The 24419-nt window shown below is 41.8% G+C and overlaps 1 protein-coding gene across 1 annotated transcript in view; it reads left to right on the top strand.

Annotated features, from left to right (window-relative positions):
- The window catches only part of ADGB (androglobin), a 1363241-nt gene that overhangs the window by 702806 nt on the left and 636016 nt on the right, over nt 1-24419 (top strand). Inside the window, exon 19 of the mRNA XM_086927423.1 lies at nt 19766-19880. Within this exon, the coding sequence (XP_086783549.1) occupies nt 19766-19880 (115 nt within the window). The remainder of the gene's footprint in view (nt 1-19765; nt 19881-24419) is intronic.

Consider the following 24419-nt stretch of genomic DNA (forward strand, 5'->3'; position numbering starts at 1 on the left):
AGCAGCATTGTAGGATCCCTAAACCAGTGCGGCACCCAGGCGACATCACCTGGGTGCCGTCCAGAACTCTGCACGTTGTGCTGCCTTGGGACTATTCGCACAAAAGACAGCTTCTAACCATTGTTGCTTTTTGTGTTGAGAAATGTTTAAATGTTTTTAGTTTTTGTTCCGTTTGTTAAAGTTAGTAGTTAATAAAGTTTTATAACCTTACTTTGTTGGAGTGTTATCTATTTTTTTAAAAACGGGTGAATGGGGCCTTGAATCGGGTTATTGTCATGTGTGGGCTTTGGAAGTGTGCTGCTGCAGGATCGGACATTTCAAACTCAAATGCACGTTCTTTTTCTTACCTTTCCGAAGCATGGAGCGCAATTGCAGGCAGAGAAAGGGTGATGCACGTGTTGAACACTACCTGACCTGGCAAGTTGCTGGCAGTGCCTCCCCCCCCCCGCCCGCTCCTGAAAGAGGGCACACACACACCGCCGCCCCGAGTACTTCACAAATCTTTAAAAGACCATGCGCTTGTTCATGAGGCTTAAATGGTTTATCACCTCTTCTAGAACCCCTGCATCGACCCTCTGACGTTTCATGGAAAAATTACCATGTAACACAATACCAAGCCCTGTCAGCTGAAACCCCCAAGGAATCGTGGGGCATATTATCAAGGGGTTTTATCTCCGCTTTTTTGGCTTTAAAAACCATGAAAGCGGAGATAAAATTATTTCCCTATTATCAAGCTGTCGCTAACACCAGTTAGTGACAGCTAAAAGGAGATAGCGACCATCTTGGGCCCCGCTTTGCATGTCAGTGATACTTATCACTAATGACATGCAAAGTGGCGTGCCAAGATGTTACCGACTGGAAACAGTCCCTAACATCGCTACCTTCTATTACCAACTTTTGGAGATATTCGCGCTAAGCGCGAATATCTCCAAAATCTAACACCTGCCCTGAGCAGTTCTTAGCCATGTTATCCAATGGGAGGTGGATAACATGGCTAAGAGCATTAGGTCGATAATACATGAATATCGCTGACTTTTCTGCGATAATAGCAAGGTTTATCTGCGATAAAAATCGCCGATGTGCGGCGATAATTTTTGTCTCTAAACAAGTTAGAGACAAAAATTATCGCTAGTTGTTCGTAATATGCCCCCGGGTTTTTGCTTGCAGAAATCGGGAGGCGGGAGACTAGCACTGAAATCAGTACTCACACGCCTGAATCAGGAGGATTGGCATGTCTGAATTCTCTACAGCTGGGGCCATAAACTACATCCGCAGGGTTAGGTGATAGCCTGGAACCAGCCTGGCATCTAAAATGGCTGCCGTGCACGACAAAATTGTGGCATTCGAAAAAAGGCAAGATGGCGCAGCCGCTGGAAGAGATGTATCAACATATATCAGCCTCCTCAGCCACCCTCAGGAAACATAGGGGATTAGGATATGTCTCCCGCACCCCCTTATACCTAGTACTTTAATTAACGAAGCACAAAATGGCGAATTCCCGTTTCGCTACCAGTTTGCGGCCCAGTTCGCGGCCCGTGAAGCGCTTCTACCGTGAAAAATCATTTTTTTTTTATTTTCCCCACGGGACCCTTTAATAACCCCAACAACATTCCTAGGGGGTCAAGAGGGGGATACCTTGCCCCCTTTCATTAAATTCCCCCTTAGTTTTTCACCTTTTCTTCTCTCTCGATCCTACCGAGAGACAAGATGGCGGCCGCTCCGGACTGTCACGCAGCAAAAAAAAAAAAAAAGCTCACGCACAGCCCCTGGAAGAGATGTATCAACATATATCAGCCTCCTCACCCACCCTCAGGAAACATAGGGGATTAGGATACGTCTCCCGCACCCACTTATAACTAGTAATTTAATTTACGAAGCACAAAATGGCGAATTCCCGTTTCGCTACCAGTTCGCGGCCGCGCTTCTACCGTGAAAAATCATTTTTTTTTTATTTTCCCCACGGGACCCTTTAATAACCCCAACAACATTCCTAGGGGGTCAAGAGGGGGATACCTTGCCCCCTTTCATTAAATTCCCCCTTCGTTTTCCACCTCTTCTTCTCTCTCGATCCTACCGAGAGACAAGATGGCGTCCGCTCCGGACTGTTTAGAATGTTGACAGACACCGGAGAGCCAATCAGCTTTCTGCGCGCAAAGTTCCGATAAGCGAAAAGTAAGCGGACCGGATCGCTGCCCAGAGCACTGTTACAGATATATATCTTGGTTTGAACGTTAATTTCTCAAAAACTACTGGAGCACATATATTGAGACCTAGCAAAGGCACATCGGGCTAACAGTCCCTACAATTTTGCCAAGTTTCGTGCAAATCCATTCAGCCGTTCGAGCTAAAAGTGAGTCCAACCGCCCTATGGAAAAATGAATGGGAAAAACGCGTTTTGGGACCCCCCTTTTTTCTCAGCCCCCCCTTGACGAAACCCCACCAAATTTTCAGGGGCTGCTCAGAAACAAAATGTGCCATTTTCCTGAAAATCTCAGCCGATTCCGTCCACAAACGCCAAAGTTATTAGACATAGAATTTTCAAAAGTCCCATAGGGAAAAAATTCTAACTATATATACCTACTGGCGATAGCCAGTAGGTAATATATATATATATATATATTCTCTCCCACTCTGGTTCAGTTTGCCGTTACTGCAGCGCTCAATTCGGATGCGGCGCCCTGCAGCTGAACCACGCTGCTCACAATTTTCCACACAATTCCTCCAGGCTGGAGAAACAAACGGGTCGCACTCCACAGGCCGTTTTTGCAATTTTTCTTTTTATTTTCTTACATTCTCTTAAGTTTTCAGCAAGGGCAGATGTTAAGATCTACGCGTTTCGGTATATCCAAATACCTTACTCACGATCAACTGACCACTTGGCTCCCCCTACCTAATGTAGTTCGTAATACATAACATAACTTTCTGTTAGGGGATTGCCTGCGCCATTATGCTTTCTGGGAGATGTACTTTTTATTGCATATGCAGTTCTATTTTGCTCATTATTGTACTTATCGCTACTCATTTACATTTTTAGCTGAAACAAGCTGTTGTGTGCTTAATGACCACAAGGTGTACATTAATTGGTTCCCTCTAGTGGGATTATTTTCTGAGTAAACACAAACCAAGGCGTATATGACAACCATCAGGTTCAGGCATATTGGTTCCCTCTAGTGGGATTACATTGTCATTTTTTACATTTTTTATACGATTTAACTGACATTCGTCAGTACATTCCTTCCAATGGATTAACCATATTAATATTTGTATAAAATGCATTACTCTCCCAGAGGTCCCAACCAGAGAAAATACACTGGTTTCTCACACATTATTTCAATACTATTTCAAATGTTTTGTTCCTTTTCATATCCCATAGTGGGTTTCTTAATTCATCAAGTACAATATTTGGCAAAAAGTCATTTAACAAAGCGAAGTGTTTATAAATGTATGTAGAGTTCTTCTGACTGGTTTAACCCATACAGGGTTAGGGTTATGAGGTTCAGGATATGACGCGACTCTTTCTGTCTCAGAAGTCTTTCTCTGTCCCACCCTCGCTCTTTTTTGGGGACACTTTCAATTCCAAAGAATTTCAATTGAGACCATTTTAAGGAAAATTACAGACAGATACCTCAATCGGCACCAAAGTTATTCCCAATAGAATGTTGCAGATTTCCTATGGTAGCTAATCCTAACTATAACTACCTACTGGCGACCGCCAGTAGGTAATATATATATATATATATATATTCACTGAAAAAACCATAGGTTAGAGACCATATATAGTTAGCTGGCCATTTTATTGATATAAAACCAATGAAATTCCATACATAGCTAGTTACACTAACTATATATTTCGCCATCCGCAATCCAATGCTGATGATGTCACATATTACATCATTCATGACATGGTCAGTGACATCACTGATGACATCACTGATGACATCTCAAATGACATCACTGATGACATCTCATTTAACATCAATGATCACACCACTGATGATATACTTCATGTGATAATACAATGCACCTCCTTACACTCTAATATAAATTTTTGAAACCATTGACACACGAATAACATTTACTACATACGCACTCACTGATTCCTACGTCTACCCACACATTCACTCATTCACCCATACAATCACTCGTACATACAGTCACTCATCATTACAACACTATCATATGCACTCATACACCTATGCAGACACTCACACACTGCCACTCATCCATGGAGTTACGCACACACCTAGTCAGTCCTGTAAAGAATCAATCACACTTTGATTTCTTCATCTATACAGTTAAACACAGAACACCTTACATTTTTACACATATACTAACACATACTTACTCACTGATACAATCAAATCCTTCATCCATACTCTTATACATCCACTCATTCTTCAATATGTAAGACATATTTTAACTTTACAGAAACATACAGTCAATGGATGTTGTCATCAGTGATGTCATCAGTGATGTCATTTGCGATGTCATCAGTGATGTCATCAGTGATGTCACTGACCATGTCATGAATGATGTAATATGTGACATCATCAGCATTGGATTGCAGATGTGCGAAATATATAGTTAGTGCAACTAACTATATATGGAATTTCATTGGTTTTATATCAATAAAATGTCCAGCTAACTATATATTGTCTCTAACCTATGGTTTTTTCAGTGAATTTTCAAGGTTTTGTAAATGCAAATACCTAACTATATATGGTCTATAACCTATAGTTTTTTCAGTGAATTTCATAGGTTTTTTAAAAGCTAATATCTATAGCTGTAAAATATATTCTTTATTACGTGACGTATCACGTAGCCACGTGACACGCCTCATGACGCGTCGCATACCCGTGACGTATCGGCTCTGCAGCGCAAACAAAACCTGTAACGTAAGCGCGCCGGAGCATGCTTACAGATATATATATTTTTTTTAACCTTAATTAGACAAAATCCACAGGTGCACATATCTTGAGGCCTTGCAAAGGCACATCAAACAAACAGTCCCTACAATTTTGCCAAGTTTGGTGGAAATCTATTCCCTTAAATTTTATTTTACTGTTTCTCTTGGTTTTCCCCTTGTTACACTTACCGGAACGCTACCCGGTACGCGAACCGAAAGCTCCAAAAACACAAGATGGCAGACTCCTGTTACGCTGCCGGTTAGCTGCCCGGTTCGCGTACCGGGAAGCGCCTCTACCGCGAAAAATCGAATTTTTTTTTTGCCCCGTGGGGCACTTTAATATCCCCCTCATCAATCATAGGGGTCAGGAGGGGCCTTGCCCCCTTTCCTTCATTTCCCCCTTCGTTTTTCTTCACCTCTTGTCTCTCGATCCTACCGAGAGACAAGATGGCGGCTGATCCGGACTGTTTACAATGTTGACAGCCAATCAGCTTCTCCTCAGACTCCGGTTACGCTGCCGGTTAGCTGCCCGGTTAGCTGCCCGGTTCGCGTACCCGCACGCGCCTCTACGGCGAAAAATCGCAAAAAAAATGATTTTTTTATTTTTTGCCCCACGGGGCACTTTAATATCCCCCTCATCAATCCTAGGGGTTTAGGAGGGGTCTACCTTGCCCCCTTTCCTTCATTTCCCCCTTTGTTTTTCTTCACCTCTTGTCTCTCGATCCTACCGAGAGACAAGATGGCGGCTGATCCGGACTGTTTACAATGTTGACAGCCAATCAGCTTCTCCTCAGACTCCCGTTACGCTGCCGGTTAGCTGCCCGGTTCACGTACCGGGACGCGCCTCTACGGCGAAAAATCGCAAAAAAAAACCAAATTAATTTTTTGCCCTGCGGGGCACTTTAATATCCCCCTCATCAATCCTAGGGGGTCAGGAGGGGTCTACCTTGCCCCCTTTCCTTCATTTCCTCCTTCGTTTTTCTCCACCTCTTGTCTCTTGATCCTACCGAGAGACAAAATGGCGGCCGTTCCGGACTGTTTAGAACGTTGACAGACACCGGAGAGCCAATCAGCTTCGCTTCGCGAAGTTCCGGTACGCGTCAGGTACGCGAATCGGGGCGCTAACCGGAGCGCTGTCACAGATATATCTGTTTTTTAAAACGTTAATTTCTCAAAATCCACTGGAGCACATATATTGAGACATAGCAAAGGCACGTCGGGCAAACCATTTCTACAATTTTGCCAAGTTTCGTGTAAATCCATTCAGCCGTTCGAGCTAAAAGTGGTTCCAACCGCCCTATGGAAAAATGAATGGGAAAAACGCGTTTTGGGACCCCCCTTTTTTCTCGGCCCCCCCTTGACAAAACTCCCCCAAATTTTCAGGGGCTGCTCAGAAACAAAATGTGCCATTTTTCTGAAAATTTCAGCCAATTCCGTCCACAAACGCCAAAGTTATTCGACATAGAATTTTCAAAAATCCCATTGGAAAAAAATCCTAACTATATATACCTACTGGCGACCGCCAGTAGGTAATATATATATATATTCACTGAAAAAAACCATAGGTTTTAGGCCTTATATAGTTACGAATTAGCATTTAAAAAACCTTGAAAATTCACAGAAAAAACGGTTTCAGGCCTTATATAGTTAGGAATTAACATATAAAAACCCATTGAAATTGCTCCTATATAGTTAGTTGGACTAACTATATTTGGCCCATCCGCAATCCACTGCTGATGATGTCACATATTACATCATTCATGACATGGTCAGTGACATCACTGATGACATCACTGATGACATCTCAAATGACATCACTGATGACATCACTGATGACATCTCATTTGACATCACTGATGACATCACTGTTGACATCATCCAGTGACTGTTTTTCTGTAAAGTTTAAATATGTTTTACATATTGAAGAATGAGTGGATGTATAAGTGTCTGGATGAAGGATTTAGTAGGTGCGTGACTGACTGTATGAGTGAGTGATTAAATGTGTCTTACTGAATGTATAGGTTAGTGACTAAACTGTGTGAATATGTGCATCAGTATGTCTTTTGTTGTGTAAGCTGCTACATGCGTTGATCAGTAGCTATATGAGTAGCTATAATGGTTATTGATTGGTTGCCCAAGTATTTGTATGGGAGACTGAGTGTGTGCGTGGCTGGCTGGGAGGTGTGTGACTGTGCAGATCAATTTGTACTTGTATCAGTGATTGTATAAGAGAGTAAGTATGTGTTAGTATATGTTTGAATAAGTAAGGAGTTGTGTGTATAAGTGTATAGATGAGAAAATGGAAGTGTGATTGATTCTTTCATGACTGACTAGGTGTGTGAGTAACTTCATGGATGAGTGGCAGTGTGCGAGTGTCTGCATAGGTGTATGAGTGCATATGATAGTGTTGCATTGATGAGGGACTGTATGTATGAGTGATTGTATGGGTGAATGAGTGGATGTGTGAGTAGACCTAGGAATCATTGAGTGCCTATGTAGTAACTGGTATTGGTGTGTCAAAAGTTTCAAGAATGGTAGTCTGTATTTAACACTGGGTGTATCAAAGGTTATATTAGAGTGTGAGGAGGTGCATCGTATTATCACATGAATGATGTAATCAGTGATGTCATCAGTGATGTCAGATGAGATGTCATCAGTGATGTCATCAGTGATGTCATTTGAGATGTCATCAGTGATGTCATCAGTGATGTCACTGACCATGTCATGAATGATGTAATATGTGACATCATCAGCAGTGGATTGCCGGTGCGCCAAATATAGTTAGTCCAACTAACTATATAGGAGCAATTTCAATGGTTTTTTATATGTTAATTCCTACCTATATAAGGCCTGAAACCTATCGTTTTTTCAGTGAATTTTCAAGGTTTTTTAAATGCTAATTCCTAACTATATAAGGCGTAAAACCTATGGATTTTCAGTGAATTTCAAAGGTTTTTTAAATGCTAATTCCTAACTATATAAGGCCTAAAACCTATGGTCTTTTCAGTGAATTTCAAAGGTTTTTTAAATGCTAATTCCTAACTTTATAAGGCCTGAAACCCATGGTTTTTTTCAGTGAATTTGCAAGGTTTTTAAAATGCTAATTCTATTAGCGGATAACGTTTAAATATGTTAATATCCTTGTGGGACCACCTGAGCAGCCCTAGGGATCCAATTTTTGGACCGGAGCAAGATGCTCTACGATTGTACCATATTTCTTGCCTACTGCCCCCCTGAATGTGCCGTATTTCTTGCTTCTGCCCCCATGATTGTGCCAGAGAAGCGGAGTGGGCCATCTTCTTTGAGAAATTTGCGAATAATTCATCAACCAGCGCCAATGTTATTCCCAATAGAATGTTGCGGATTTCCTATGGAAACTAGCTCCTAACTATATACACCTACTGGCGACCGCCAGTAGGTAATATATATATATGTATATCTATGATATCAGAAGCAATACTATTTTATGCTTTACATGCATTTCTTTTCTTTGACTGCTTCTCTGACCCTCCTCTTTTTACACCCACAATTCCTATCCCACTTAGAAATTGTGAGTGTGGATCAGTTTCGCAAACAGTGTCCACTTCTATCACAGGTAAAACTCACTGGCACACAGATCTTACACGTTGCTATGATAGAGAAGTGTCAGTTTCCACGTTTGCATTAAAATGAACTTCTGGGTACCACAAACGATTCTTAACTCTTCCCATTACATTATGTTTGTCTATGGAAAGACTAGTTTGGCTGAGGTTTTTGAAGAATGTTAAGTCTATAAGTTTGCCCTTACTAAATCAAAAGGTATAAAAAAGAGGAAAAACCTTTGCGTCACAGAAACCGCCCTAGATGTGGCCATTGAATTCTGCAATTTCAAAGCTGGTGTCGCCACTTGCTTCTTTTAAAAAGGTGAACTCTCACACACTCGCGCTCTTTGAACTCCCACAGCTGTCGGTGTTTCCTCTCACTCAACCAATGATAAAAGCATTGTATTGTCTTAAACAGTCTGGAAATGAAAGGCATGGCACTGAAATAATTCCATCTAAGTGAATGCCTGTCTTCTGAGTGGTGAAGAAACATAAAATACGTGTTTATGCCAGGCTCTTCATCATCTTTATGGGGAGGCTCAGCGCTTGGGCGTATTGGGTGCCGAAATTGACAATTCCTGGAGACTGTTTATTTTCCAGTTGAGCTGTGATAATGTGCAAGGGCCACCTGAACCTAAACCAGAAGACGCCCTTGGGAGTCTTAAGAGAAAAGCCTTCCTGACGGCTACAATGCCAATTGAAATAAATGAGAGTGGCCTGAATTTTATAGTACGTGTGAGAAAATCAAACATATATACACACACACACACACACACACACCCACACACACACACACACACACGGAGTAGGGTAGGGTGCTCTAAACTGGAGCCGCTCCCCACTTAAATTTGGGAACTACCCAGAGTTCTCTGCTTCTTTCTTGCATAATTTATGTGGCACTCTGCACCTGAAAGGGTATTGTTTTGATATATTTCAAGATATACAGGACTGAAGTTTAATATATTTCTACTGTCATGGTATAAATGTATATGAATGTGTACATAATGTTGCCATGACAGTGTAAATAAATGGTATAATATATTAGAACAAGTGTGTTAATAAATGTATAATCAAAGATTATGTACTAAAGTGGAAAGCTCAAGTTCCCTATTATTACCATACTGCAGGGCAAATATTGTGAAGAAACAATGATCTCGAGCTGGGTGACCGCATATTATTTATCTATTTCCCGACAAAATAACTGATCCCATATTCAATAAGCATATTCAATGAGATATTATCTCACTGCACATGTTTAACCTCTTGTGTTCTGCTTACTGAGTAAAGGCATTTCCATAGCACACACTATGATGCCGCTGATCTAAAAAAAAAAAAACTTAAAAAAAAACTGCCTGAGTCTTGGTTAAATACCTGTGCTAATAACCAATGCACATAAAAAAATGTGTGGTATAAAATTCACATGCAAATCTACCGGGACTAGTATACTACGTATTATTATTGTTTTGTGCGGGAGGGAGCGTTATGTCCCACTCAAGGCTTCGCTTCTTGTGAGTGCTGGCCCCTTCGCACATTCAATAATGGTAAAACATGACATCTAAAACGCTGCGCATCTGCATATACAGGACAGAAAAATTAAATATGATGTTGAAGGTAAGGTTGATAAAGTATTATTAGAGGGTACATAAAACCTAAAAAGACACCTTTCTGACTAAGTAAAGTAAATAATAGTCATAACTGTAACGTCCATCCTGCCGTTCCCACAAAACAAACAAACACACTCTCTTAAAAGTCACTGAGCAGGTAGGCTGGACGTTATCTGTACACACACTGTGTGAGATATATTCAAATAATACGTGTTGGGTGAGCGCCATCTTGCTGGTTCTGTGATTTCTGCCTCTTTTATGATCCCATCTCTAGAACCATCACAAGCTTCATCGATTTTAGGATACACTGTTTGGCATTCTTGCCGCAGGGTTGCTTGCACTGCATTTGTGATGTATAATACAAACGGTGTACAGTAAAATACTATATATCATGTACTTCGTGTTGTGTAACCCTAGGCTGGAGCACTCAATCTCTCATAATTGCTAATTCCGGTTAGCCATGTCGCTCTCTGACTCATCAATCATGATAACTCGCTGCGCCACTTCTGCAGACGAGTTCTTTTCTGTAAGTAATATTATGTTGGCCCATGCACGACCGAGACATGAGTTATAGATTTTGATTTATATATTCATATGTAAGCAATGCCGCAACATAAAGCATCCGGATAACATGAGAGCTTGAGCTAATGTCTTTAAATCCCAATATTGTTTATACGTTAATCTCATTTACAGCTGTAACTTGCTGGAATGCTCAAGCATGGTTGAAAATGAAAATGTGAACAGAGAATTTAAATCTTATACATTACCACTCCCTCGCTACTGTCATAATCTAGGAGTGTGACCCGTCCCCAGACTTGCGGAAATTAGCAGCAAGACAATCTTTGGCTTCCGACCGGCTGGGCCACACAGTACTTTCCCGCACTCACCAGTACAGGTGCGGCGGGGCTCTTCTCCTGTGGCTCGCCTTCTCCTCTCCGCCTGCACCTGTGGGGCTCTCCCATCACCATGGGGGGCCCGCTGCGGTACGGGCTGCGTCTCCTCTTTTCCCGGGGCTCCCTCAGCACACGGGAGCCCCGCACCAGCCGGCAGCATCACCCGGTCTCCCCCTTGGCACGGGAGACCGGGCGGGCACATCAAAGGCTTCCCCCAGGCAGGGGGAAGCGGAAACTACGTTCTCCCGGCCCCGCCCACAACCAGGCGGTGGCCATCTTGAGGCAGGTCGGGCCGCGGAGGTGATCTCGGGGGTAAAACGAGGGGTGGGCACCCTCTAAATTAAAATAAAGACATTAAAATAAAAGAGAGAAGCCCCCCAAGCCCCCCCCCACATTTTTTTTTCTGAAAAATCGCGGGATGCGCGCATGGTGCGCGCTTACATATATATAATTTTTTTCTCTTTTAATTTTCTCAGGAACCACTGGAGGGATTTACACTATTTAACCAAAAGCGTGATCTGCGTACCAGACTCTACCATTTTGACAAGTTTGGTGTAATTCCGTTCAGCGGTTCAAGCTGTAGCCGTGTCTAAAGGTCCTATGGAAATTAACATGGGGAAAACACGTTTTGGGACCCCCCTTTTTTCTCAGCCCCGACTTGACTAATCCCCCCAAAACTTTCAGGGAAGGAGAGGTGCGGAGCGGGCCATCTTTTTTGAGAAATTAGCGAAGATTCATCAACCGGCGCCAAAGTTATTCCCAATAGAATGTTGCGGATTTCCTATGGAAACTAGGTCCTAACTAGATATACCTACTGGCTACCGCCAGTAGGTAATATATATATATATATAAAACAGCTACGCGTCTCGGGCCAGGTCAACCTTTTTTCACACTGTGTGTATATATATATATATATATATCTATATATGAAAGCTCCTTGTCCCACTGGAAATCAAGGCACTCACGGGTGGGTGCGGTGTGCGGTAGTGGGTTCCCGCAGAAACACAGCGCTCAGCTCCCAAAGAATTCACTCCTCAGAAGAACCGCACTCGTAGAACTAAGTTTAGTGCTCACACCATTCAAGTTTATTTTACAGAGCTAACAGACGCATTTCAGCATCAAGCCTTCGTCAGTGTTGTATATGTATATATATATATATATACATATATATATATATATATATATATATATATATATATATATATATATATATATATATATATATATATATATATATATATATATATATATATATATATATATATATATATATATACACACAATGAGTTACTTTAAATAATCGCACTAAATGGCTATTTGTATGTATTTCCAGCTTGGCCTTAGCGATTTTTTTGACCCATATTTCGTATGTGTTGCCACAGTGTCCAGGAGATGCTCAGTGATCCTATCACTCCATTAGACAGACCTGATTAGAATCAAGTTAACATCTGTGATGTATTTGTAATAATATCGGTTAGTCTGTCTTTTTTTAATTATATTCACTTAGCACTTTATGTTCACATTTATCCAACAATCAACGTGGTGACTTTACTATGTTTTCATGCGAGCCTAACTTGTTACAATTGTCTACATTTAACCAAAGAGTTACAATCTTTTTGTCACTAATGAATTTCAATGTATTTTTTCATTAATGATCCCCGTAACATGATATATCTCCGGTAAAATACTGGTTTCAAATGGTTATACAAGCTGAGCCAATAACATGGCCTAGTGTTAATTGTGGATCTAGCTATATATAGGTCCTTTGTTGTATAATTAGACCCAGTTTTTGTTTTTGTAGACATAGATACTGATTTTTTTGTACATATGTGCCTTGACAAAGTTCTGACCTGATTGTTTATTAATGGATTTAACCAGGCATTGCACATTCGATATGTAATTGTTGGCTTCACAGTTTTTTAAGGATTTATCCTAATACTGGCAAACTTGATGAATTTTGCGGTGGTTGTTTAATGTTAAACAGTCTTTACACGCAGTATTGTCACTATGTCTATTACACCGTTGTAAATATCGCAACGTTGATTGGTTAATGCAAAATGCACTTGCACGTTAAATTCTGCCGTTTCCCTTTGGTACACCATGTGACCAAGGCCTTTAGGAGGCCGAAACGTTATGCTGTCTGGTTGTTGCAGAATAAAATAACTCACGGAAAATCTTTTGGGTCTGCTGTTTTCTGAAGTCGGCGTGGTTGCAGGATACCTCGCCGCTGCTTGCTGAGAACCCGTGTGGATATATATATATATATATATATTGATACCCCTCGGTTCGCCAGAATTTGCAGCGCTCTCTTGCCGGTTCGTAAATCCCCGCGTCAGAACCACGCCGCATTTAAGTCCACAAACAATACCCCCAGCTGGGAGAAAAACGGGACGAACTCGCGTTTGTCTTCACTTATGTGCTTTTTTATTTAATCCTCACAGCATGGAGTTTCTCAAGAAGGCAGGCACAAATCTACGCGTTTCGGGATAGCATATCCCTTGTTCACAATCAATTTGGCTCCAGGCTCTCAGTCTCAATATAGTGAGTCATATTATTACTTCATTTCCTGTTTGATGTTATTTTGGCCCTCGGCCTTCTGGATGATGTCGTTTTTGCAATTTTTTTATACATTTTTTTATCCGTCTGCATAGCCTATGTCCTTCTGCTGCAACTGCCCTTTCCAACGCTGTATTGGGTGTTTTGATTGGTGCTCAGGTTACTGAGATTACCCGCCTCAAAGGTTTGGGCTCTCTCTTTATAATATTAGTATGGATATCGACACTTAAGGACAGGGAGGGCATCACACTGTAAGGTCTAATGCATGCTATAAGAGCAGAAGAAGAGAAAAAAACTGGAAAGATCTTAAACCTGTCATTCTTCTGAGAAACGCCAGAAAATCTGGTAAAGACTCCCAGAGAGGAAGATCTACAGATTGAAGATCTCCTTCCAGCCATCGTCATTGACGTTACTCTCATCAACACTGATCATCGATGACAAGACCATCGACGTTGCCGTAGAGGGGTTCAGCACTGACATGCTCACCCACGAAAGAAGGCCTAACGGCTAGGGCGGTCGACCTCAAATCTGCGTCTCTGCAGCAACGCTAAATATCCTATGATTCTGGGCAAGTCACTTAATCTCCCCGTGCTTAACAAAAATGAATGTTTCCTCATGTAATGCAACTGGTACTATGTAAGCGCTCTGATACCCGATGCCTTTGGGTCAAGTTCGCGCTATATAAAACTCTGTTAAAAAATAAAAAAAATTAAAAAACAACATTGGCACCGATCGACATCTAAATCTGCATCAAGACTGTCACTACCATTGAGGCTGAAGACCACAAGAGCTCCAACTTCGCCGCCTTTACACTTTAAATATCATTTGAAATGCCATCATTCAACATTGAAATCTCATCATAGGCTGTTGAAATCTCATCTTTCAATGTCAAAAAGACATCGATCTCTGCCGTAAACACCATTACTGGCAAAAAAGACATGCACAATAGATTCCATCTATCTTGACATGGAGAACTTTTCAAGTCATACTTTCTTCATCCCCAGAGTGTTATGGCTCTCCTTCCATACATTCTTCAGCTTTTCAAGCATCCGAGTTTCTGGAGTCACAGACAGATTTGCATTTTGTCCTATAAGGCCTATAATACCTACAGATGACCCTGCGCAAACTCTATTAGAGCCTTTGAATCTTTAACTAGTAAGAAGATTCTCCAAAGCTACCTCTGTCTCCTATTAGGAAATGGAAACCTCCATCACCTGTTTGGATAACCCTGATAAGCAAACCTTTTAAAAAAGGTCTTCAACTTTCTCACTCTTCAGATCATATTTGAAATCACAATATTGTGACTCTACATGTTCTTCCTGCACACCATCCTCTCCACCTCTGTCACCATCTAGGGTGTCAGAGATAGGAAATAGCCTTACTTTTCAAGATGCTTTGGTAAGAGTGGCTACAAAACTAAACATCAAGATGGACAATCCCAACCAACAGTTTCAGTTATTCTCAACATTACAGACCTCCTTTACATCTTCTTTTAGGTCCTCTAGAAATTGGTGAAGAAAGATTCCTCAATCTGGCTACTGTTAAAGCTACTACACAATGATTCCACAACAGGATTAGGATTTTCCTAAAATGCACCCTAAACCTGATTTGACCATTGTTACTGCCCAGTTGAAAATAGCAAACATGCCCTTTTTAGGTACTCCACTATTTGGGAAACACACTGAGGAGGAAATACTCAGGATGGGGAATGAGGCTAAAACCCTATAAGTTGTGAGTCAAGAAGATCAGTATTTTTTTTTTTTTACAAACAGTACGCACCCAGAGACAGGCATTACTATTATCATAGAGTTCAAACCCCTAGATGGCCTAATCAATCTTCACAATAGCTAAGACAATTATGAAGACCATACCAGAGAAGATTTCAAAAAGAAGATCCACTCTGACAAAATCTTCTTAGTCCAAAGGAAAAAACTTCTCCCACATCAAGCCAGGAAAATTCGACACCCCTTCACAGTTTCCCACTACTGTTGGGGGCGGTGACCTTTTTTCTTGGAAGAGTGGAAAACCATACCCTTGGATAGATGAGTGTTAAACGTCATACAAAACAGATATTGAATCCACTTCAAACACAATCCTCTGTCTGTCCAACCACAGTCTGTGTCAGTGGCTTGTCTTACCAAATGCCAACACATGACCAATTTGTTACTGCAAAAGCGGGTTATAGAGAAGGTTCTCTCAAACTATATCAACAAATGTATTTGCTCAAGGTATTTTCTAGTCCAAAAAGAAAGCTATGCAGAGTATTTTCGACCAATTCTGGAACTCAGATTCCTCAACAAATACATCAGAAAAGAAAAATTGAAGCTGCTATCCCTCCCTCAGATATATCCACACATAAGGAAAGACGACTGGTTAAGCACAACAGATTTACAGGATGTGTATTTCCACATTCCAATGTATCATCATCACAGAAAATATCTCAGATTACTGGTAGAGAATGAACATTACCAATATGCTGTTGTTCCGTTTAGCCTAAAGTCAGCTCCTTGAACCTTCTGAAAATGCATGTCAGTGTTTGCAGCTCACTTAAGAAAAAGAGGAATAGTTCTAATGCCTTACTAAGACGACTGGTTAATAAAGGCAGAATCTCTATGGAAGGCGAAGAAAGACTTCATCACTACTACAAACTTACTGCCCAAACTAGGTGTACAGATAAACTTTGACCAATCGATCTTAACACCAGTTCAGTGCCTCACCTCTCTCGGTGCAAAAATAGATGCCCTCCCCTCCCCCCAACATAAAGTGTTTCCTTCGGCGGACAGAGTATCATCAAAGCACATGAAATATGCAAACATGATCTAGCAAGTCTGTCCAGTAGCATCTATACTAGGATCCATGGGATCCTGCAAATTCCTAAATTCCTAAATGCAAGACTCTTTATGAGACCTCTTCAATATTGTCTGGAGGATCAATGGTCACAACAAACTGGACATTGTGAAGACCGAATATTTCTGACAGACAATGCACAACACTATCTAGCCTGGTGGACCAAACCTCACAATCTACTAGCATGAGTTCCTATTCTGACGGAAATACCTTCACAAGCTATAGTCAATTCACTCATAGGATGGCATGCACACATGAACCACCTTTCAATTCAGGGACAATGGTTCCAAAAAGAAAAGTCTTATCACATAACTTGTTAGAACTAAAAGCTGTGCATCTAGCAATAAAGGCTTTTCTACCATCTCTCACCTCCAAGGATTTGATGATTCAAACAGACAATACCACTACAGTGTATTATATCAACAAGCAAGTTGGAAACAATCAAGACAACTATCTCTTCAGGCTCAAGTAATGTGGCACTGTCACTACCTAGAGGTTTGTCACTTACAGCCTTCCACATACCAGGCAAGGAATTCCAAATGTTGAAGCAGATTTTCTCAGCTGTTTTCACCAGCAAAATCATGAGTGAGTTCTCATAGAGGAGGTAACACAGGCCATCTTTGCAGAATAGGGTATTCCAACATTAGATTTATTAATCACGACACAAAACAAAAAATATAGAGACTTACTTAGCATCTAGGGTACCAGAACCTCACTCACTGGGCAATGCCCTTTTGATCAACAATTCAACTCCATTTGTTGACTTCTTTCCACCAATACCACTAATATCCAGAAATTACAGTAATCAAACCTCAAAAGGATTCTAATCGCACCGGACAGGATGATACGGTTTTGGTACACAGATCTTCTCCAACTACCAATAACACAACACAGAAGTCTTCCCCTCAGACCAGACCTCCTATCCAGACTTCAGGGCCAGATCCTACATCCACCCCTCCAATAATTACATTTGGCAGCATGGCTCCTGAGATCACACAATATGGCTATTTAAACCTACCTGAGGAATGCATGAATATCCTTAAAGAATCAAAATGACCATCATCAAGATAATGTTATGCCCACAAGTGAAAATATTTTTGTATGTGCTGATAAAATATTGGACTTTTTCCTAGGAATGTGCAAGAAAATGTTATTCTTACATATTTACTTCACTAGGCCTACTCGGGTCTACAAGGTTTATCAATTTTAGTCTACTTAGCAGCAATTACTGCATATGAAAGTTTCTAACACAACCATCCTTTTTCAAGAATCCTGTGATGAAAGATTTTTTAGAAGGACTTACAAATGTTTTCCCTCCAGTTAAAGAGCCATGTCCTGCAAGGGAGGGGAACTTAGTACTTTCAAAATTAATGGGTCTACCTTTCGAACCCATCCACAAATCAACCTTACAGCATCTGTCATTGAAAACTGCCTTTTTAATAGCCATTCTCTAGATATAAATGGAGTGTCCCACTTTTATTTAGACAAAGCAAACGATATGAGAAAATCTAGCTATCTCTTTGTTAACTATGGCTCTTTACGGCAAGGTTTAGGTGCATCAAAACAAACAATAGCAAGATCAATAGTTTCATGTATTTCTTTATGTTATCAGTTTGCCATTAAAGCTTTACCTGACAAGCTTAATGCTAACTCTTCAAGAGGTAAAGTGGTAACCACAGCTTGAATCAGGCATCTCCCGATTCAAGATATCTGTAATGCAGCTAATTGCAGATCTATGCACACCTTTACTAGATGTTATTGTCTCGACACACACTCTCAAGCTGAAGCAGAGTTCCATCAACAAACACCTAGAAATCTGTGTAAATAATTTCAAAATGATTGACTTGCTGGATTTGGACGATATTGTTGGACTGCATCCTACATTGCAGAATGCTCTTTTTTCTTCAAACTGTCACATATGCCTGACAGCAGCGGTAGTATGTTTTCTACAGCTTGCTACTTTATTTAACATTTATAACTATCAAAGAAAATCCTACAATGCAGAAGGAAAAGTTACATACCTGTAGTTTGAGTTCTGCATCATAGGCATCTTCATTGAAGTCATAAACGAGCCACCCTCCTCTTCGGCTGTCAGAGCATATGAGTTTATAGTTCCTGTAAAAAAGAACTGACTCTCACGGGCAAACTGCCACTACAAATCATTGTGGCTAGGGGTGCTTCTCAGGTTCTTAAAGGAACTGGCTTCTTTTTTAACCTCTATCAGTGTTAGCCCATTGGTTTGCTTCTTCTTCTCATCCCTTTACTATGAAGGGTAGCTTTTCCATGACAAATGTTGAACATTCAGAAGCTACTCATTGTCTTCCACTATTTTCTCCAGCATTCAGAAAGAAAATGGCATCTCTGACAGATTAAACTGAGACTCTATGAAAGTTAATTTAAGTGAAGGACCTTCTTCTATTACATTTCCCCAAAACTTTATATATGTTAAAGAAGGTGTTCCGGGGTCTGCGCAGGCTGCAGGGAATGATTCAATGTTTATGACTTCAATGAAGATACCTACAATGCAGAACTAGAACTACAGGTACATAACTTCTCTTATTAGGCCTCTGGCTCAATTTCAATATTATTTGTAATTTGAGTTAATCCTGCATGGAGTTTGTTTGCTGGCCATTCATTGTAGGCTGATCATTCCAAGTGTACTACACTGTGATCCTTCTTGTGTTCTTCTCTAAGCCTCACACTACGTTTTGATACAAATGTATTTCTGACATGCTGATGAATCTTGCCCTTATCAATGGAGAGGGTGAAGTTTTAGAAAGATGCACTATAAACTTGTGGCTTTTTACCAGAAAGCTTTAGGAAAAGCTGTCTCAAGAGTACCAGAGCCTAAGTTGTTAGTTGAATGATGCATTGTCAATTGACAGAAGTTTCCACAAAAATACCACAAGAAGAAAGCTGTTTTCACTGTTTTCATTTACAAAAATTTAATTTAGGTTGTTTAGGTTGTTCACAGAGGAAAGGGTAAAAAATCAACAAGCTTCAGTATTGACCATTATGTTTTGCACTAGTAGTATTTTCAGTAGCCAGGCGGACTGGAAAAGGAGTTAAAATCACCCTTCTGTTGTAAATATTTAGTGAACCAGGTATACAGCTTAATAGTAAGATAAGTCCTATTTTGACACTCCTTTGTGCAGCAGTGTGAATATCTATGCTAACACAGATTTGGCCTTTATATTTTGCACATCTGCAAATCCCTTTATTGAATTAAACGTTGTGCTGATGTGGGTGCCTAGGCAGGGTGTACATGTCTGTACTTGTTTATTCTCCTCAAATAACCTGCATACAACATTAAAAGCCACAAACATTATTTAACATTGCAGTACAAATCTGTTTACATTTGTTTGCATTTCTATGCAGGCGCCACGTTTTGCAGTTCACGGCAAGTGCCACTTTTGCGCATCACATCCAGGTGTGTAGTACGGTGCCATTTGTCTTTGGTGATGAAGAAACCATTATGCAGCTTCTGGAAAAGGTACATGTTTCAGCACCAAAAAAAAAATGTTTGTGAGTTAAAGTCATGTTACATTAGTTTTTATAGCTACAGATAATTTCAATGTTTATTTTGTTATCTTGTTAAGTATCCTTTTAAAATATAAACAAGCATGTAGATGCCTTAACAGTTTAATACAATAAATGAAATAATTTTTTACATTGGGTCCCTTCCTTCCTATGCTGTTTGTTTTTTCAATCTTTTATTGCATTTGAAACATAATGAAAAAACTTTACTTCCTTATAACCCACACTGTTACATATAATCATTCCCTACACATCCCCATCTCCAAGCCATTTGGTGTATAATATGCAGTCAGCTAGTTTGATCCCACCAATTGTCCTAAATTGTTTGATATTTACGTGGGCAGCCATGGGCTTTATCTACCATTTCACCAGCTATGACACATAGGTCAATGCCATGAGCCTACTCAGCCACAGTAGGAGGGGTTAAGTGACAATCGAGTGTCGGGAATGTCTTGCTTTACCACAATCAAGCCAGTGTTTACTAGGCATCGGGTGCCCAATGAGCCTAAGTCCTTCCCTCTAATACCCAGGATTCCACTTTTAGGGCATGGGTTTAGTGTAAGGCCAACAACCAAGCTCAGTTAATTGTTTATCTTGGCCCAGTAGTGCTTGATTTTGGGGCAGTCCCAGATCATCTGAAAAAGGTTCTCTGTAAAAGCACAAATCTGTAAGGATAGGCAAAATGGACATACACAAGGTTTGTTGATATGGTTTTATTGCCAATGAACTGCAGCTGAGACAATGTGCAAGTAGGAGTTCAAAGGGATCTGATTACTAAAAGACAAATCTGTACTTTTATACGGTTTTCAGAACCTTCAGACATGTTATTCATTAACTTCAGCACCATGGTGTGAGCATTTCACAAATATGTTCACGTATACATTGCTTTATATGTGATGCACATGATCATGCTAATATTTAGCCAATTCCTTACGCTACTGCCTCCTGACCTAGAGCTCAAGTCTGTTATCTTTTTTGTTAAACAAGCACTGTTTGATCTAGTCAGAAGATGCTCTTGCTCTCTGCTTTCTACGCACAATTTCCACACATGATATTTGCCATGAACAAACACTTTACCCAAGCAGGAGCAGAGCAGATTGACATGTTCCAGGTCGTAGAGCTATTTCTAAGAATTAACTCACTGAACTGGCTTCTGTACACAGGAGAAGGCTAGTGAGCCATTTCTCAGAATTTGAGCAAGGACCAGCAAGGGACACATACACGTACACATACACAGTACATTTGCAATCCATTTGGTTCTTGCTGAATTTCAGACAGTTTAGTCTGCGCCAGTCCGCGTTCAGACGCTTCGGGCTTCGTGGTCTGGAATTATGGTAGGGCGCCGCATTGTATACAGTGCTCCTACGCTGCATGCCCTGCGACCCACTAGCGTTTCTTCTTGTCCTATTATTGCCCCTCCCTATCCCGCCAATTTGCGTTGCAAAGGCTGTAACTGGGGCCTTTCTCCACCCACTAGAGTGGACCGACAGCCCTTGTATACCTTGAAGCTGCTCCTCCTCAACTGCCGCTCTCTCTCGAAGCATCATACTGAGTTGGCGCTGTTGATTCAGGAGCACAACCCAGAGGCTCTCTTCCTAACAGAGACGTGGCTCCAGTCCCACAATAATCCCACAGTAGTGTGGGCCATTCCTCAAGGCTATACCATCAAATGTCATAATCGTCAGACAGGCAGGGGTGGAGGACTAGCTATTATTTATAAAGATACTTATAGCTGTCGCATCACCCCCTCCACCTCTTCATCGTGTGAAAACCTATATTTTTCATTATGTCTGTCTCCGACTACTACCTTTTCTGGGATCTTGGCATATCGACCACCAGGCGCTTCTGGTGATTTTATTGCCAACATAACAGATTTAGCCGCCTACTCTGTACTTACCTCTGCCAATTTCACTTTGCTGGGTGATCTAAATCTGCATCTAGACGATCCCCTCAATGCCGCTGCTAACGACCTCCGCTCTAGCCTCCAAGCCATTGGTCTTACCCAAAAGGGGTTTCAGCCGACACATAATAAGGGCCATCTGCTGGACCATGTTTTCAGTAATTTGGACACGCTCTCGGTGGAAGCACCAGTACCACTGCCATGGTCTGACCATTGTTTAATTCCCATTACATGGTCCATCAATACTCCCATTACCTCTGCACCCCATACTAGGCATTGGGGTAGGAAATGGAGCGTGCTTCCAATTCACACCTGGGAACAGGCCCTCTCCGAACAACTGCCCCAAAAAACGGAGAATCCTGACCTAGCAGTCCATAATTTTCATAACTGGATCTCCAACTCTCTAGATCGAGTCCTTCCAAAACGCTCCCTGCAAACAATCAGAAGGCCCAAAGTCGCTCCCTGGTACTCTCTCGCCCTTAGGGCCCTGAAACAAACATGCCGGAAAGCGGAGAGAGCCTGGAGGAAAGACCGCTCTCAATCTAAAAAATTGGAGTACAGGGCAGTTATAATGCACTACAAGAGGGAGATAAAACTTGCTCAAGCCAAGTTTTATGAAAATAAAATTAATATGGCAGCTAATTCACCGAGGGAAATTTTTAAGATCGCTAAATCTCTGATATCTCTTCCTGTTGAGAGACCTATATCAGAGGGGGCGCAGGCCCGCTGTGAGGATCTTGCCACTTTCTTCTCACAGAAGATTCAGGCAATTTATTCCCAATTAGCAGCAAATGATGGGGGCACTAATCCACTGCCCACCTCAGATTCAGATTTGCCCCCTTCTTGCTCCTTGGCTACCTTTCCACTCCTGGACCCTAATACTTTAGATTCTCTTGCTCAGAAGGTTACCTCAGGATCCCCAAATGACCCTGCTCCACCCCAGACCTTAGTGAAAGCAATGGACACCATCCGCCCCTGTTTGCTGGAGGCTCTTAATACCTCCATTACCTCCAACTCTGTACCAGCCGCCTGGAAGTGTGCAATGGTAAGGGCCCTGTTAAAAAAACCGAATTTGGATCCTAACAATCTATCCAATTTTCGCCCTATCTCGCTGCTTCCATGGATGAGTAAGTTGCTGGAGAGGCATATCAACAAAGCATTAGGGGAATATTTGGAATCCAACAAATTGCTTCAGGTCTCCCAAACAGGGTTTCGCCCACAACATGGCACTGAGACCGCTCTTTTAGCGGTCACGGAGGCAGCGAGAGCCATAATGGACCAAGGTGGTAAAACAGCCATCATACTCTTGGACCTCAGTGCCGCGTTCGACACTGTGAACCATGCCACATTATTACATCGCTTGAGTGGCTTGGGAGTGTCGGGCGCGGCCCTGTTGTGGCTGACCTCCTTTTTGGAGGAACGCTTCTTCCAGGTATTTGAGGGCGAGGTGACATCATCAAAACATCTTCTCAGCTGTGGGGTTCCTCAGGGCTCCTCCCTGAGCCCCACGCTGTTTAATGTTTATATGCAGCCTCTGGAGAAGATCGTTCTCCCCTTTGGTGTGCGGATTGTCACCTACGCTGACGACACTCAACTCGTGGTCTCTTTGGACCACGAGGGGGGTTCGTCGAACACTTTGGGTCCATGTCTGGAGGCTGTAGCTGGGTGGATGCAACTCTCCCACCTCAAGCTCAATGGGGAGAAGACCGAGATCATGGTGCTTGGTAATTCCTCCCCTACCTCCTTCCTGGATGATTGGCCTCTGTGTCTCGGTACTCCCCCCCCCTCCTAAAGAGCAGATAAAGAGTCTGGGAGTCTGGTTGGACAGAGCGCTAGACTTCTCGTCCCAAGCTACTATCACTGCCTCGGTATGCATAGGGCTAATGAAAATGCTCCGGAAAGTGCTCCCTCTGCTCCCATTCCAGGCGAGGAGGGTCGTGGTCCAGGCCCTGATTCTCTCCCGCCTGGACTACGGAAATGTTTTATATCTTGGGGCCCCGGCAACAGTGACAAAAAAACTTCAGGTCACTCAAAACTGCGCCGCCCGCCTACTGTTTAATATCCCTCGCTGGCAGTCAGCGAGAACCGCCCTAAAGGAGCTTCACTGGCTTCCAGTAGCCTCAAGATCACTATTCAAGGCCATGTGCATCCTGCACAAATCCCTTCATCAAACGGGCCCGGCAGTACTGTACCCTCTAATACCGCCGTATGTGCCGCTTAGAACCCTACGTTCAGCTTCACTGCACCTGGCAACCAAAGTAAAAATCAAGAGAGCCCGATGGGGCGGCCGCTCTTTCACCTATTCAGCGGCGAAGGCATGGAACTCCCTACCCCTGTCCCTCAGGAAAAACAGCAACCTCATGTCATTTAGGAGAGAATTGAAAACCCATCTGTTCTCAAAAGCGCATTAATCTTTCCCTGCAGTCGCACACAGAATTCAGTCCCGAGCGCTGCGAGGCCTTCGGGTGGTTATGCGCTATATAAATGGAATTTTCAATTCAATTCAATTCAATTCAATTTGTGTATCATAAAGCTGTACCTGATGAGTGAGAACGTATTATTTGAAAGCAGGTGAAACACAGAAATTAATGTAAA

Source organism: Lissotriton vulgaris, chromosome 6 (genome assembly GCF_964263255.1).
Source record: "Lissotriton vulgaris chromosome 6, aLisVul1.2, whole genome shotgun sequence".
NCBI lineage: Eukaryota > Metazoa > Chordata > Amphibia > Caudata > Salamandridae > Lissotriton > Lissotriton vulgaris.